This window comes from Triturus cristatus, chromosome 12 (genome assembly GCF_964204655.1).
Source record: "Triturus cristatus chromosome 12, aTriCri1.1, whole genome shotgun sequence".
In the NCBI taxonomy this organism is placed as follows: domain Eukaryota; kingdom Metazoa; phylum Chordata; class Amphibia; order Caudata; family Salamandridae; genus Triturus; species Triturus cristatus.
Genome location: NC_140595.1, coordinates 588,348,450 through 588,362,421, shown reverse-complemented (window position 1 = coordinate 588,362,421; position 13,972 = coordinate 588,348,450). Strand labels below are relative to the sequence as shown.

At 49.7% G+C, this 13,972-nt stretch overlaps 1 protein-coding gene across 1 annotated transcript in view; it reads left to right on the top strand.

The window, feature by feature from the left end:
* Positions 1-13,972, top strand: part of PMFBP1 (polyamine modulated factor 1 binding protein 1) — a 2,019,859-nt gene that overhangs the window by 1,702,272 nt on the left and 303,615 nt on the right. The window contains exon 38 of the mRNA XM_085636957.1: positions 2,236-2,403. Coding sequence (XP_085493083.1) covers positions 2,236-2,403 — 168 coding nt within the window. The remainder of the gene's footprint in view (positions 1-2,235; positions 2,404-13,972) is intronic.

The window sequence follows — 13,972 nt, the reverse complement described above, 5'->3', positions numbered from 1 at the left end:
GGGTTCTTGCATTGTCATTTCAGCTCCACTTTCCACTTCTGTTTGCTGCAGGCGGGCGCTTTTCTTAGTATCAATATTGAGTTGTGGCTGTCGCGCGTCTGGTTTTCCCCATTATGGAAGTTACATTGTATATGCCAATGGGTCTCCGAGATGGGGGGGGGCTTTAGGCGCTCGTCACCTTGAGGTAAGTTACTGATCTTCTGCCCCTCTGTTCCAGTCGTTGCCAGAGCCGTTCAATAGCTTTGTTTTAGCTTTACCCTGAACACAGATGCATTTATTGGGCACCTTGCTAACGCTACAATTATTGATCCCGATACCGCCCACACAGAACCGCTGGCGCCCACATGCACTTTTTATCAATGGATGAAGTCTTGTTTTGGCTAGGAGGAGGCTTTCGCACACCTTTACGTTATAAATAACGTTAGGGGCTCGCCTTGTAAGTGCTGACTCTAGAACTCTGATAGTGTAGGTTATCCTTGGCAGTGCGTGCTGCGAGCGTTACATTAGCGTATCGCTTTTTTGCGGCATTTAGATTTGGCTGGTTGCTCGTGAGGATAGCCCACTTACAGTGTAATATGTCCAATCAGACTCACAGACCTTGCATTGAGGGCTTATCTGCAAATGGTCGTTCCGACATCCGCGAGGTGCTGCTTTTCTGTTATGGCGCCTCTTCGCGTGAGCTTAGTTATGTGACCGCCTCTGGGGGATAAGATATCTGCCTCTCCACGCCCCGGGTATCCTCCCTATGCGACATGCAGCATTGTGGTAGTGCAGCGCTTACCGCGCCGCGTTGGTCACTGCGTGGGGTCAACCCGCTTATGTTGTGATATATGCGATCAGCGACGGGGGTCTTGCGTTAAGGGCGTCACCGCTAATGGCCTCTCTGCCACTCGTTCAGTAATATTGTTCTGCTATGGCGCCACTTCTCGGGAGCTTAGTTACGTGTCTGCCTCTAGGGGATACTACAGCTGCCTCCTCGCTCCTCGGATGCCTTCCCTATGCGTCATTCAGCAACGCGGCAATAGAGCACTCACCGCACCTCGGTGTTCACTGCAGTAGCGGTACGGGGGCCTGCACGCCACGTGGGGACCGCGGTTCTCGAGTAGTGGTCCGCGCCCCACCGCAGTTCCAGACCGCTCAGGGCCTCACAGCGGTAAAGTCTGCAACTGCCGATTACAGCAGCATTCCAGAGCGGATTTTCAGCAGACTTCCACCGCTTGTTCCTCGTCACTTGGACATCCTAAATCAGCTGTTTGTTTGCTTATGTGGCCATCCAGGCAGGATTTTATACAGGATTTCGGCACCAGGCTGCGGGAGCCTCACGTTAGCTCGGCCATTCCGCTCGTGTGCCATCTAGCGCCCCCCTCAACAAGGGGTGTCTTGTAGTGATCTTGAAAGCGAAGTAAAAAGAAAATACCTGTTGCTGAGAGTGGAAAATGGGTGATGGTTGTTCTTGGTGGAGAGAAGTGGTTGCTTAACCCCTTCCCCGCTCATGACGGAACCGTTCCGTCATGAGCCACGGTTGCCGTGTGCTCATGACAGAACGGTTCCGTCATGCCATGACCGTTGGCGGCCTCTCCGCCCACGCGGCGCTGTTTCCCCGCCTGTGCGGGGGGACAACGCAACCGGGCAGAGTCATGACGGAACCGTTCCGTCATGAGCACAGCTCAACCGTGGCTCATGACGGAGCGGCTCCGTCATGAGCACAGCGCCACCGCGCTGCCCCCCCCGCACCCCCCGGCGCCGCGGCGGAATTCCCGCCACGGCGAAGGGGTTAAATTGCTTGAAATGTTTGTTTACCCTAGACAAATGATTTGTCCAATGAACCCACAACATTGTCCCCAGAACTAAGTGGTTGTACTTGTACTTAGCACCATATCTTGATATTTGCTCATGTGAAATATATTTTGGATGATTGTATCATCTAAGGAGTGCACTTTTACTGTTTTATCTTGAGATTTACAATTTTATTACATCTTCGTCCATACCCTTTGCCTTACGTTCAATTAAATTTATTTCTGCAGGTTGCCCAACTTATTTTTATTCTGACAACATGTAGGATCATTCCCCCACTTGGTACTTGGTCCTCCCCTAGCTTTAGGTCGTGTAGGGACACCGAAGGAACTGTTTTATCCCTTGCTCTAATAAGTCTTGGATCAATACTATTGGCTTTGTATCAACGGCATTTTATTCTTACAGTTTGTGCAGGTTAATTTCTACCATTTTTTTCATCAGCTGGGTGACAAGAGTCGTGAGATTGCTACCCTTCGAAGCGAGCTTCTACGTGGCCAGCAGAGACGGTCGCAGCTTGAGGAAGAGAATGCTGCTTATGACGAGCGTATAAAGAGGCTCAGTGGAGAACTGAAGAAGCTGCAAGATTGTCAGCGGCAGAGTGAAGAAGAGGTGAGGACAGTAAACACTTTCCAGGGTCACCCTCGGGTGTTCTTCTGTATTGTAAATCATCAGTGAGACTAAATCCAGACTTTAACTTGTGCCTCAGTGTATCCTGTAAATTACAATGTTTCAAACTCTGTTGGCATGACACAGCCTTCTTAGATTCAGACAGCTCTATTCACGTTTTCATGTTTTGATGTGTTTGTTTATAAGTGGCTCAAAGTTATAATAGGATGACTCAGAGGCTCATGACCCTAGATCAGTTTATGCACTAGTTTGGAGAGCTATTCTATACATTTACAATTCTACTGATTCGATTGCCATGGATTCAAGCTGAGTTTCCCCTTAATTTTTAATCTGAGTACTTACCACAGAGTTTCCTTATGCTTACTCTCTTCTTGGGGGATTTCCAAGATACCTACTGCCAAACATCCAGGTCCTTTATGCCCTATCCGCATCCCTCGTCACGTCAGCCGACGGACGGTGAGAAGTCGAAGAGTGACGATGCTTTTTCAACTTCTTCTTGTGCTTCGACTTACCTGACCCTGAGTGCAAAGACTTAGGCAATGAATAGTGTTGGCTCCACGACCGGTCCCGTGACCTCCTCCACGACCGGGACCTCGAGCGACACGAAGCCTGCTACCAGGCCTCGAGTAGCTTTCGAGACCGCTCCCGCAAAGACTTCGGGGCCATGGTCCGGCAGTCGGAGCACACGCGGTGCAGGTCCGTCACCGATTAGTCGGTTACAGGAACTGCAGGCCTTGAACCCGGGCATCCCTCGTGCACCAGAAGTCGATGGACTCAGAAAAGGAATTTGACAAAAGTCGAGAAAAAAGTCAGTCAAAAAGTGACTGGAAGAACCGCTCTCTCCAGATCTGCGCTTGCTGGCGCGGAAAAAGATAGAACTGACGTCAGCGAGCCAGGGCGGCGTCTATGTAGCTACCGCGACGTCCTCTCGGCGTTCACGACGCGGACGACGAACGCGGAGTCGATCTACGCCACCTTCCGATGCGCAGGGGTATTGCTGACAAAAAAACTTTCCAGATCCAGTCTGACTCCTGAGGGTAATTCTAAGGTAAGGAATCTATAACTAACCCATGTTTCTTACAGATATATAGTTACTGAAGGTAAGTAACTTCTTCATTCCACTGATTCAAATGTCATGGAATCAAGCTGAGCTTCCCCTTAATTTCTAATCTGAGTACTTAACACAGAGTTTCCTTATGCTTACTCTCTTCTTGGGGGATTTCCAAGATACTTACTGTCAAACATCCAGGTCCTTTATGCCCTATTAGAACATTGGAATGTTGGGAGCTCCATTGAAGACAATACAAGACAAGGTAAAGGCCCGCAAAGCAACATTCCAATGTTTGCCTTGTGCTGCAAAGGACTGTTAATGGTGTGTAGAGGAGTCAGTGCTCTGCATATAGGTTTAGAGTGTAATACAAAGTTTCAGCATGTGGCCTTAGCTCTATTATATAAAAAATAAACTTAAAAGTCTCAAAACCTTGCAACAACCCGAATGCTGTGTGTTAGTTTTCTCTCTCCAGAATGTTTGATCGCCGTCCAGACCTGTCTGGAGAGCTTTGTCCCTGAACTCGATTTGTGAGATGGGTCACTTTTTCAGACTTTGTAGTTGAGAATTACATTCTCTTTTGTGTTGCTTGATTCAGTCTTTTAACGGTGATGGAACTTTTTGGATGTCTTTGTAATATGGTTCCAACTATACAAGAGGGAGTCACCAGCCACTTTTGGTGCTATTTAACTTGTTTTTTTTTATTGAGCCTGAGCAGTCCCAATGATTTAGATGTATTAATTTTTTACAGTACAATACGGCACAACATTGTCAGATACAGTTGAGCTTCAAGGAAACGTTATAGCAAATAATACAAAACAAAAAATACAAAACAAATTATAAGGTAAAATCACAACAAAAAACAGTGTAATCAGATCTAATACATTGGGCCTGACTTGGCATTTTAGATTTTTAAATAAACCTAAAATAGTTTGTAAAAATGAAACGAGCCCTAGACATTACCACTAACCTTTAACACAAAATAACCAAGGCGCTGTTAAATGACACATCTGTCAAATACTTTTACTTCTGTTAGCCAGATCCAGTAGGCTGCCACCCGATTTTACATGCCGTCATTTTGAAATCCTGCAGGGCATAAGGTCAGTCCTGTAAATGTGTTCAAATTGAATTGGAATCAGATTTGGGGAAGACGAAAATGAGCCTTATGCACTTCTTGGGTGTGCTTCTCCAGGAATTAACAGGTTAAACCCAGTATCTTTCTCCTTACTCTCAGTTGTTAGTTCAGCCATATGCACAACAGTCCCTGATCTATAGTGTCATATGACATGGGAAGGTCTACTAAATATCAAGGCAGCAGACTGCCTTTGATCTTTGTGGTGGCAATAGAAGAGTTGTTTACAAATACCAAACACTGCTGTCTCTGCGCCTCAGCAAGGCCAACCCCTGACTAGAAGTCAGCCAGAAAAGCTTCAAAGGTGTCCATATTTTTCAAGAACTGGTAATACAATGGCATTCTTAAATACCATGGGGTAAATTCGCTGTTGCAGAAAGCCATTAATGAAACGATGCCTGAACACAAGAGTGAAATGTACTTCCTTACTACTGAAGTTGGAAATGTTTTATCTTTACTCCCACAGAATCAATCAATCAATCAATCATAGTATTTGTAAAGCGCGCTACTCACCCGTGAGGGTCTCAAGGCGCTGAGAGGGGGGGGGAGATTCGCTACTGCTCGAAGATCCAGGTCTTGAGGAGTCTTCTGAAGGCGAGTAGGTCTTCGGTCTGCCGTAGGTGGGTAGGTAGGGTGTTCCAGGTCTTGGCGGCGAGGTAGGAGGAGGATCTGCCGCCGGAGGTTGTTCGTTGGATGCGGCGGACGGCGGCGAGGGCGAGGCTGGCGGAGCGGAGCTGGCAGGTGAGGGTGTGGAAGCTGAGTCTGCTGTTCAGGTAGGCTGGTCCGGTGTCGTGGAGTGCTTTTGTGCGTGGGTGAGGAGTTTGAAGGTGATCCTCTTGTCGACGGGGAGCCAGTGTAGGTTTGTCAGGTGGGGGGTGATGTGGCTGCGGCGGGGGACGTTGACGATCAGTCGGGCGGAGAAATTTTGGATGCGCTGTAGTCGTCGTAGGTGTTTGGCTGGGATTCCGGCGTAGAGTGCGTTGCCGTAGTCCAGCCTGCTGCTGACGAGGGCCTGTGTCACCGTTCTTCTTGTTTCGGTCGGGATCCACTTGTAGATCCTGCGAAGCGTGCGGAGGGTGTTGTAGCAGGAGGAGGAGACGGCGTTGACCTGTTTGGACATGGAGAGGGAGGAGTCGAGGATGAATCCTAGATTGTGTGCGTGGTCGGTGGGTGTCGGTGCTGTCCCCAGAGTGGTCGGCCACCAGGAGTCGTCCCAGTCCGAGGGGTTGGGTTCGAGGATGAGAACCTCCGTCTTGTCCGAATTCAGTTTCAGCCGGCTGCTCCTCATCCAGTTGGCGATGGCCTTCATTCCGTCGTGGATGTTGGTTTTGGCGGTGCGTGGGTCCTTGGTGAGGGAGAGGATGAGCTGAGTGTCGTCAGCGTAGGAGATGATGTTGAGGTTGTTGTGGCGGGCCACTTGTGCGAGGGGGGCCATGTAGATGTTGAACAGCGTTGGGCTGAGGGAGGAGCCCTGGGGGACGCCGCAGATGATGTTGGTGGCTTTGGATCGGAAGGGTGGGAGGCGGACGCTCTGGGATCTGCCGGAGAGGAAGGATGTGGTCCAGTCGAGGGCGTTCTCTTGGATACCGGCTTCTTGGAGGCGTGTTTTTAGAGTGCGATGGCAGACCGTGTCGAAGGCGGCCGAGAGGTCCAGGAGGATGAGAGCTGATGTTTCGGCCTTGTCTAATTGGTACCTGATGTTGTCTGTGGCGGCGATGAGGGCAGTCTCGGTGCTGTGGTTTCGTCTGAATCCGGATTGGGACGGTTCCAAGATGTTGTTGTCTTCGAGGTGGCGGGTCAGTTGCATGTTGACGATTTTCTCGATGACCTTCGCCGGGAACGGGAGCAGGGAGATGGGCCGGAAGTTCTTGAGGTCCTTGGGGTCCGCCTTGGGTTTTTTGAGGAGGGCGTTGATTTCGGCGTGCTTCCAGCTTTCTGGGAATGTTGCTGTTTCGAAGGAGATGTTGATGACCTTCTGTAGTTGGGGGGCGATGGCTGTGTCTGCCTTGTTGAATATGTGGTGTGGGCACGGGTCTGTCGGAGATCCTGAGTGGATGGAGTTCATGACCTTGCATGTCTCGTCGTCGCTGACGTTGGACCAGGAGGTAAGGCGGTTGGCGTTGTTGGTGTTCGGAGGAGGGGTGGAGTCTGGCGTGGTCGGGTCGATCGTGGTGTTGAAACTGTCGTGGATGTCAGCGATCTTGCGGTGGAAGAAGATGGCCAGTGTGTGAGAAGTTGGCCTGATGTATGATGTCACTAGTTCTAGTGTACACCTTATATCAGTCCAAACAACCCTTATGGTGATTGGTTGTAAAGTCAACCTTATAGACCAGCTATCCTAGTGGTAGCATGGACAAGAGCAGTCTTAGGCTAAACTCTGAATGGCATGTGAAGCCAGCTGTGATACCATATATAATCCTTTGAATACCAAATGAAAGGACACCACAACAGATATATATATAAAATAAAGTGTATTTATTCTAGTCAAACCCTCAGCACTCTTTATGAGATTAGAGGTAAGTACAACACAGTCTTATTCAAGCATACATTAAGTCACACAGGTAAGTAATACAGTTAGGCCCTAGGGGCCACGCAAACCATATACTAAAGAAGTGGTATAAGGACCACTGTCACGGAAATAGGATAGGCCTAGGCCTAGGGAATCACTGGGGCTACACTACACTAGCAATAGTTAGGAAGTGGGAGGCCCACAGGATTCAGGTGCAGAGTGGAAACACTCACGCGTAATGCGTATAATCGATAGAAATACTAGCAGTTAGAAATTAACAGTTTAAGGACACTTCTGAAGCAGCTAGAGAGTCGAGACTCGGAAACTAGACCCTAGGATAGTCACTACCCTGATGAGCACCGGAGTACCCAAGTTACCTAGCCCACAGGCTGCAGGTGCATAGGTGTGAACTTGCGTCGGGTTTCGTCGTCGACTCCTATGGATGCCTGAAGAAAGATGCTGACAGGCAGTCAGTGAAGAGTGTCCGGTGGATCCCAAGGCTGGGATCAGGAAGAAAGGATACCTACAAGCAGAGGGGACAGAGTCAAGGTCACTAGCCAGTGACCACATGGAACCAGGAAGGAACCAGGCGATGTCGTTAAGATTGCAGGTGAAGCTTGTCACTGCAGCCACGAGGACCAGGGAACGTCGAGGACGACCAGGACCAGGAGGCGAGCTGTCCCACGAAGGCTCTTGCTGTCGGCGGCGTCGAAGTTGGACTAGGACTCACCAAGCCTTGGCAAGCGGAACCCACGAAGAACTGAGGACTTGCTTCTGGTGCAGACCAGGAAGGTCTGGGGTGCTTCTCTTTTTCAAAGAAGCGGGAGCCAGTCTGGAGGAGCCAAACCAGCGCTGAAGATTGCAGGGTGCGTCGTCTCAAAGGCCACTAGCCAGCGGGCAAGCAACCGGACAGACGCGGCAAGCAGGAAAATGCAGAAGGGCCCCATGCAGGACTCGTGGAGTGTGGGGGGCTGATCTTCGGTGCAGATGGTGCTTGGGGTTGGGGCTTCTCAATCCCCGGTGCACAACTTCGAGGGTGCCTCAGAAGCTGCGCTGGAAGATACTAGCCACTTTTCCCAGGTAGCCGGTCCCACGTCTCTCGTCGCCTCCACGGATCTCAGCGCGGCTGTGGATGTGGATCAGGGTCGGAGAAGTCTGGAAGTCAAGGCTCTGGTCGGGCTCTGCAGTCGGTCCTTCGTAGAACTTTAGCAAAGCAAAGGGTAGTCTCTTGATGGTGCCTGTTTGCACAGGGTAGCCACTCCTTGGCCACAAGGGAGATTCTTCAGTCTTCTTCTTTCGTCGAATGTCGAAGGTCCAGAGTTTCTGTTCAAGTTGCAGGTTCAGGATAATCTAAAGTCTTGAGGCCCAACTCCCACTCTTATACTAATCTGGGGGGCTGGGATACCTGTTAGGTCACGCCTTATGGGTGGGACCTGGGAGGGGGGTGGTTACACCCCCTTCCCTTTGTCCAGTTTCACGCCAGGACTGGGGCTGGAGTGCCCCAGCACCGGTTTGAACTGGACTATGCACGGGACACCTTGTGTGCCCCAGGCATGTCTCATTCTATTCATCCCTCCCTGCCCCAATACACTAAGGCCTGTCTGGGGTGGTGCTAGCACCTCCCAAGGCAGGAAACCTATTGTCCAAGCCTCCCTTGCCGGGATCACTCCCAGCAGCAGGAGGTCAGACTCGTGTCTGTGGCAGCAGCATCCATTTTGTGATGCTGGGGCTCTGGTTAACTTTAACCGGGTAAGTAGGTTACAACATGTCTTCTCCCTCTAGAAGGGAGGGATAATATCCTCATCCCCAGAAATGGGATGGGGGTATTATTCCAAAGTGTTAGACACCTTACACGACATGTTTTGATAAAGCCAAACCATAGTTACCATAACCGTTTAAGATTATAAGGCACTTTAAGAGTATATGGTAGGCTATATCATAGAACAGCTATAAGGACATGGTTCCGAAAGCTGCAGACAGGCTCAGCTCATGCTAGAGCACCATCTCACATGTTACCAAGCACTCTGCCTCCAGGATTGTTAAGGCCTGCCATAGGAGTGGCTGATAGGTACACATGTGTCTATATGTAAGTTAGGTATAGGACTACTACACCTAAGCAAGGGGTGATTACACGACCTTGCCCCAGCTGAGTGATCAGCCAGTTGTGTCATAATGGAAGGCCAGGCCAGGGGTGGCATAATACATGCTGCTGCCCCTGGTAGGCCTAGGGTACACCTATGCCCTGGGTACCTAAGGTACACTGTACAGGGGCGAATAAGGTGATCCTATCCAAATGGGTTATGCACCTAAAGTACATAGTATCAATTTAGAGAGAGAACAGCAGGGCTGTGGGTCTGATTAGCAGGCCCACAGCCACATCTAAGTCGAAAACCAGTAAAGCAAAAGCAAAAAGTGGGGGTGAACATAGAAAGCAGACCCTACTCTCCTACACAACCCCCCCCCCCCCCCAAACTTAGGGACATTAAACTAACCTTGACCAGTTGAGTCTTCATGTTCTAAGTGGAAATATCTGGAGAGTCCATCTGCATTGGCATGGTCAGTCCCAGGTCTATGTTCCACTGTGAAGTCCATCCCCTGTAGGGAAATGGACCACCTAAGAAGTTTGGGATTTTCACCCTTCATCTGATTTAGCCACAAGAGGGGCTTATGGTCTGTCTGAATCTTGAAGTGAGTGCCAAACAAGTATGGCCTCAGCTTCTTCAGGGCCCAAACCACAGCAAAGGCCTCCGTCTCAATAGCTGACCAACGTTTCTCTCTAGGGGTCAGCCTTCTACTTATGAAAGCAATGGGCTGGTCTTGACCATCTACATTCAGTTGTGAAAGAACAGCTCCCACACCTAACTCAGAAGCATCTGTCTGGACAATGAACTCTTTGGAGTAGTCTGGACTTTTCAGAATAGGTGCACTGCACATGGCCTGCTTCAGGTCATCAAATGCTTTTTGACAGCTTACTGTCCACTGAACTTTCTTTGGCATTTTCTTGGAGGTCAAGTCATTAAGTGGTGTCACAATGGACCCATAGTTCTTAACAAACTTTCTGTAGTACCCAGTCAGGCCCAAGAAAGCTCTGACCTGAGTCTGGGTAGTTGGAGGAGTCCAGTCCTTTATGGTCTGGATCTTGCTCTCCAGTGGTTGAACCTGACCCCCACCTACTAGGTGGCCCAGGTACACAACCTTGCTCTGCCCTATCTGGCACTTAGTGGCCTTGATAGTGAGGCCTGCCTTTTGCAGGGCCTCTAAAACATTCCTCAGGTGGACCAGGTGATCCTCCCAGGTGGAGCTAAAGACAGCAATATCATCAAGATAAGCTGCACAATAATCATCCAACCCAGTAAGGACTTGATTCACCAACCTTTGGAAAGTGGCAGGTGCATTCTTCAAACCAAAGGGCATTACCACAAATTGATAATGTCCTCCTGGGGTCGAGAAAGCAGTTTTGGCCTTTGCATTCTCAGCTAGTCTGATTTGCCAGTAGCCTGCTGTCAGGTCAAATGTGCTCAAAAACCTAGCAGCTGCCAGTCTGTCAATGAGCTCATCTGCCCTAGGTATTGGGTGGGCATCTGTCCTAGTGACAGCATTGAGACCTCTGTAGTCTACGCAAAACCTCATCTCTCTCTTACCATCTTGGGTGTGAGGTTTTGGCACAAGAACTACAGGACTAGCCCAAGGGCTCTCTGAAGGTTCAATGACTCCCAGCTCCAACATCTTTTGTACCTCAACTTTTATGCAGTCCCTGACATGGTCAGGTTGCCTGTAGATTTTACTCTTCACAGGCAGACTGTCACCAGTGTCCACCTCATGGGTGCACCAGTTTGTCTGACTTGGGGTCAGAGAGAACATATGTCTGTAGGATTGCAGAACCTGTCTGCAGTCCTGTTGCTGATGGACAGTGAGGCTGTCAGAAAAGACCACACCATCAACTGGGCCATCATCAGGGTTCTGAGTCAACAGGTCTGGGAGAGGGTCACTCTCTTCCTCCTGCCCCTCATCTGTAGCCATGAGTAAGCCCATGTCTGCCCTGTCAACATATGCCTTCAATCTGTTGACATGAAGCACCCTGTGGGGGCTTCTGGGAACCCAAGGTCCACCAAGTAGGTGACTTCTCCCTTTTTCTCAACAATAGTGTGGGGTCCAGACCATTTGTCTTGGAGTGCTGCTGGGGCCACTGGCTCCAACACCCACACTTTCTGCCCTGGCTGGTAAACAGTCAGCACAGCCTTTTGGTCATGCCAAGCTTTTTGGAGTTCTTGGCTTGCCTCAAGGTTTTTAGAAGCCTTCTTCATATACTCTGCCATCCTGGAGCGGAGACCAAGTACATAATCCACTATGTCTAGTTTGGGCTGTCTGAGAGGTCTCTCCCATCCTTCCCTTACCAAACACAGGGGTCCTCTTACAGGATGCCCAAACAAAAGCTCAAAAGGGCTGTAGCCAACCCCCTTTTGTGGGACCTCTCTGTAAGCAAACAGAAGGCAGGGTAAAAGGATGTCCCATCTTCGCCTAAGCTTGTCTGGTAAACCTTTTATCATTCCCTTTAGGGTCTTGTTGAATCTCTCAACAAGCCCATTGCACTGTGGGTGATAGGGTGTGGTGAACTTGTAGTTCACACCACACTCCTTCCACATTGCAGTCAAGTATCCTGACATGAAGTTGGCACCTCTGTCAGAAATGACCTCCTTTGGAAAGCCCACTCTGGAGAATACTCCAAGCAGGGCCCTTGCCACAACAGGAGCTGTTGTGGTCCTCAGGGGAATAGCTTCTGGATACCTGGTGGTATGGTCTACTATCACCAGTATGAATCTGTGCCCAGATGCTGTTTGTGGGTCCATTGGTCCTACAATATCTATGCCCACTCTTTCAAAGGGGACCCCCACCACAGGTAGTGGTATGAGGGGGGCCTTTGTGGTGCCACCTGATTTGCCACTGGCTTGGCAGGTGACACAGGAGCGACAAAACTCCTTAGTATCTTCTGACATACGGGGCCAGTGAAAGTGAGGGACAAGCCTGTCCCAAGTCTTGTTCTGGCCTAAATGTCCTGCAAGGGGAATATCATGGGCCAAGGTAAGAAGGAAGCCTCTGAACTTCAGTGGTATGACCAACCTCCTGGATGCACCAGGCTTGGGGTCTCTAGCCTCTGAGTACAGTAGCCCTTCATCCCAATACACTCTATGGGTACCTTGAGCATTCCCTGCAGCCTCAGCAGCAGCCAGCTGTCTGAGGGGTTCAAGAGAGGGGCAGTCTAATTGAGCCTGCCTCAGATCTGCCCTTGAAGGTCCCCCTGTCCCAAGAAACTCAACCTGATCAGGTTCAAGTTCTTCTAGGACAGTTCCTTCAGGGCTCTCAGAATCATCCTCCTGGGAGGGCTGATCCACCACCTGAGGCAGGGGGGAAGGCACAGCCTTAACCCTACTGATCTTTCTCTTGGGTTGTGACTGGTCCATAGTTTCAGGATCCAGCACTTGTTCAGTGGTGCACTTTTTGGCCTGTGACCTGGTCACAGCAAGGACATGTGCATCTATCCCCAGCATTTCTGCATGGGTCCTATACTCCACTTCAGACCAAACTGAAGTTTCAAGATCATTGCCCAGTAAACACTCTACAGGAAGGTCTGAACTAACAACAACTTTCTTGAGGCCAGTTACCCCTCCCCAGGAGAAGTTAACAATAGCCACACTATGGGAGGTAGTGGCATTGCTAGCGTTGGTCACTAGGTAATTCTCACCTAGTATGATCTGTCCAGGGTCCACAAAGGCAGGTGTCACCATTGTGACACTAGCCCCAGTGTCCCTGTAGGCCTGAGCCATTCTTTGGTTGATAAAAGGAGTCTGTCTGTACTTGCCCAGGTTACTGGGGCCTACAGTAGAGGACAAAGCTAAGTCCCCATCACAGATCAGAACAGCCTGAGTAGGTATCCTGACTAGGCCATGACCCTCCTCAGTTCCCAGGGTTAACCCTACTACACCCTTTTGCTGGGAACCACCACTTACAGCTGAACTAGGGGGTACAGTTGCCTTAGGGGCAATGGTGGCTGGGGGCTTATCCTTTTTGGTGCACTCACTAAACCAATGTGAGTTGGACTTACAATAGTTGCACCATGGTTTCTTTTGGCCATCTTTCTTTTTATCCTTTTTGGGACCACCCTCCCCCTGAGCCTTTTGGGGGCCTGGTGAAGACTTCTGGTCTTTTTGTTTCTGATCATTACCCTTCTGGTCTGCCTTTTTCTGATCACCGCCCTGGTTCTGGTTTTTCTGCTTAACTCTAGTCCTGACCCATCTATCTGCCTTCTTTCCCAATTCTTGGGGAGAAGTCAGATCAGAATCAATCAGGTGTTGATGCAGTAGCTGGTTTTGAGAGTTGTTAAGGATTTGCTCTCTCATGATCAAATTATACAATCCTGTATAGTCCTTAACCTTACTTCCCACTAGCCAGCCTTCCAGAGCCTTAGTGGCACAATCTACAAAGTCAGTCCAGTCCTGAGTCTGTGTCTTCTGGGTATCCCTGAACAACAACCTGTATTGTTCAGTGGTTAGGCCAAACCCATCAATTCGAGCACTCTTCAGGACAGTGTAATTATCTGCATCCTCATCACTAACTGTGAGGAGCTTGTCTCTGCCTTTCTCAGAGAAGGAGAGCCACAAGATAGCTGCCCACTGACTTTGGGGTACCTGCTGTACTTTGCAAGCTCTCTCCAAAGCAGTTATCCATTTGTGGATGTCATCCCCACACTTGTAGGGAGGGACAATCTTGCTCAGGTTTCTATTATCATAGTGCCCGTCTCTATCCTTAGGGATATTGCTGCCACCAGTGGGTTCTGACCCACTTAACTTTTGTTCTCTAGCCAGAG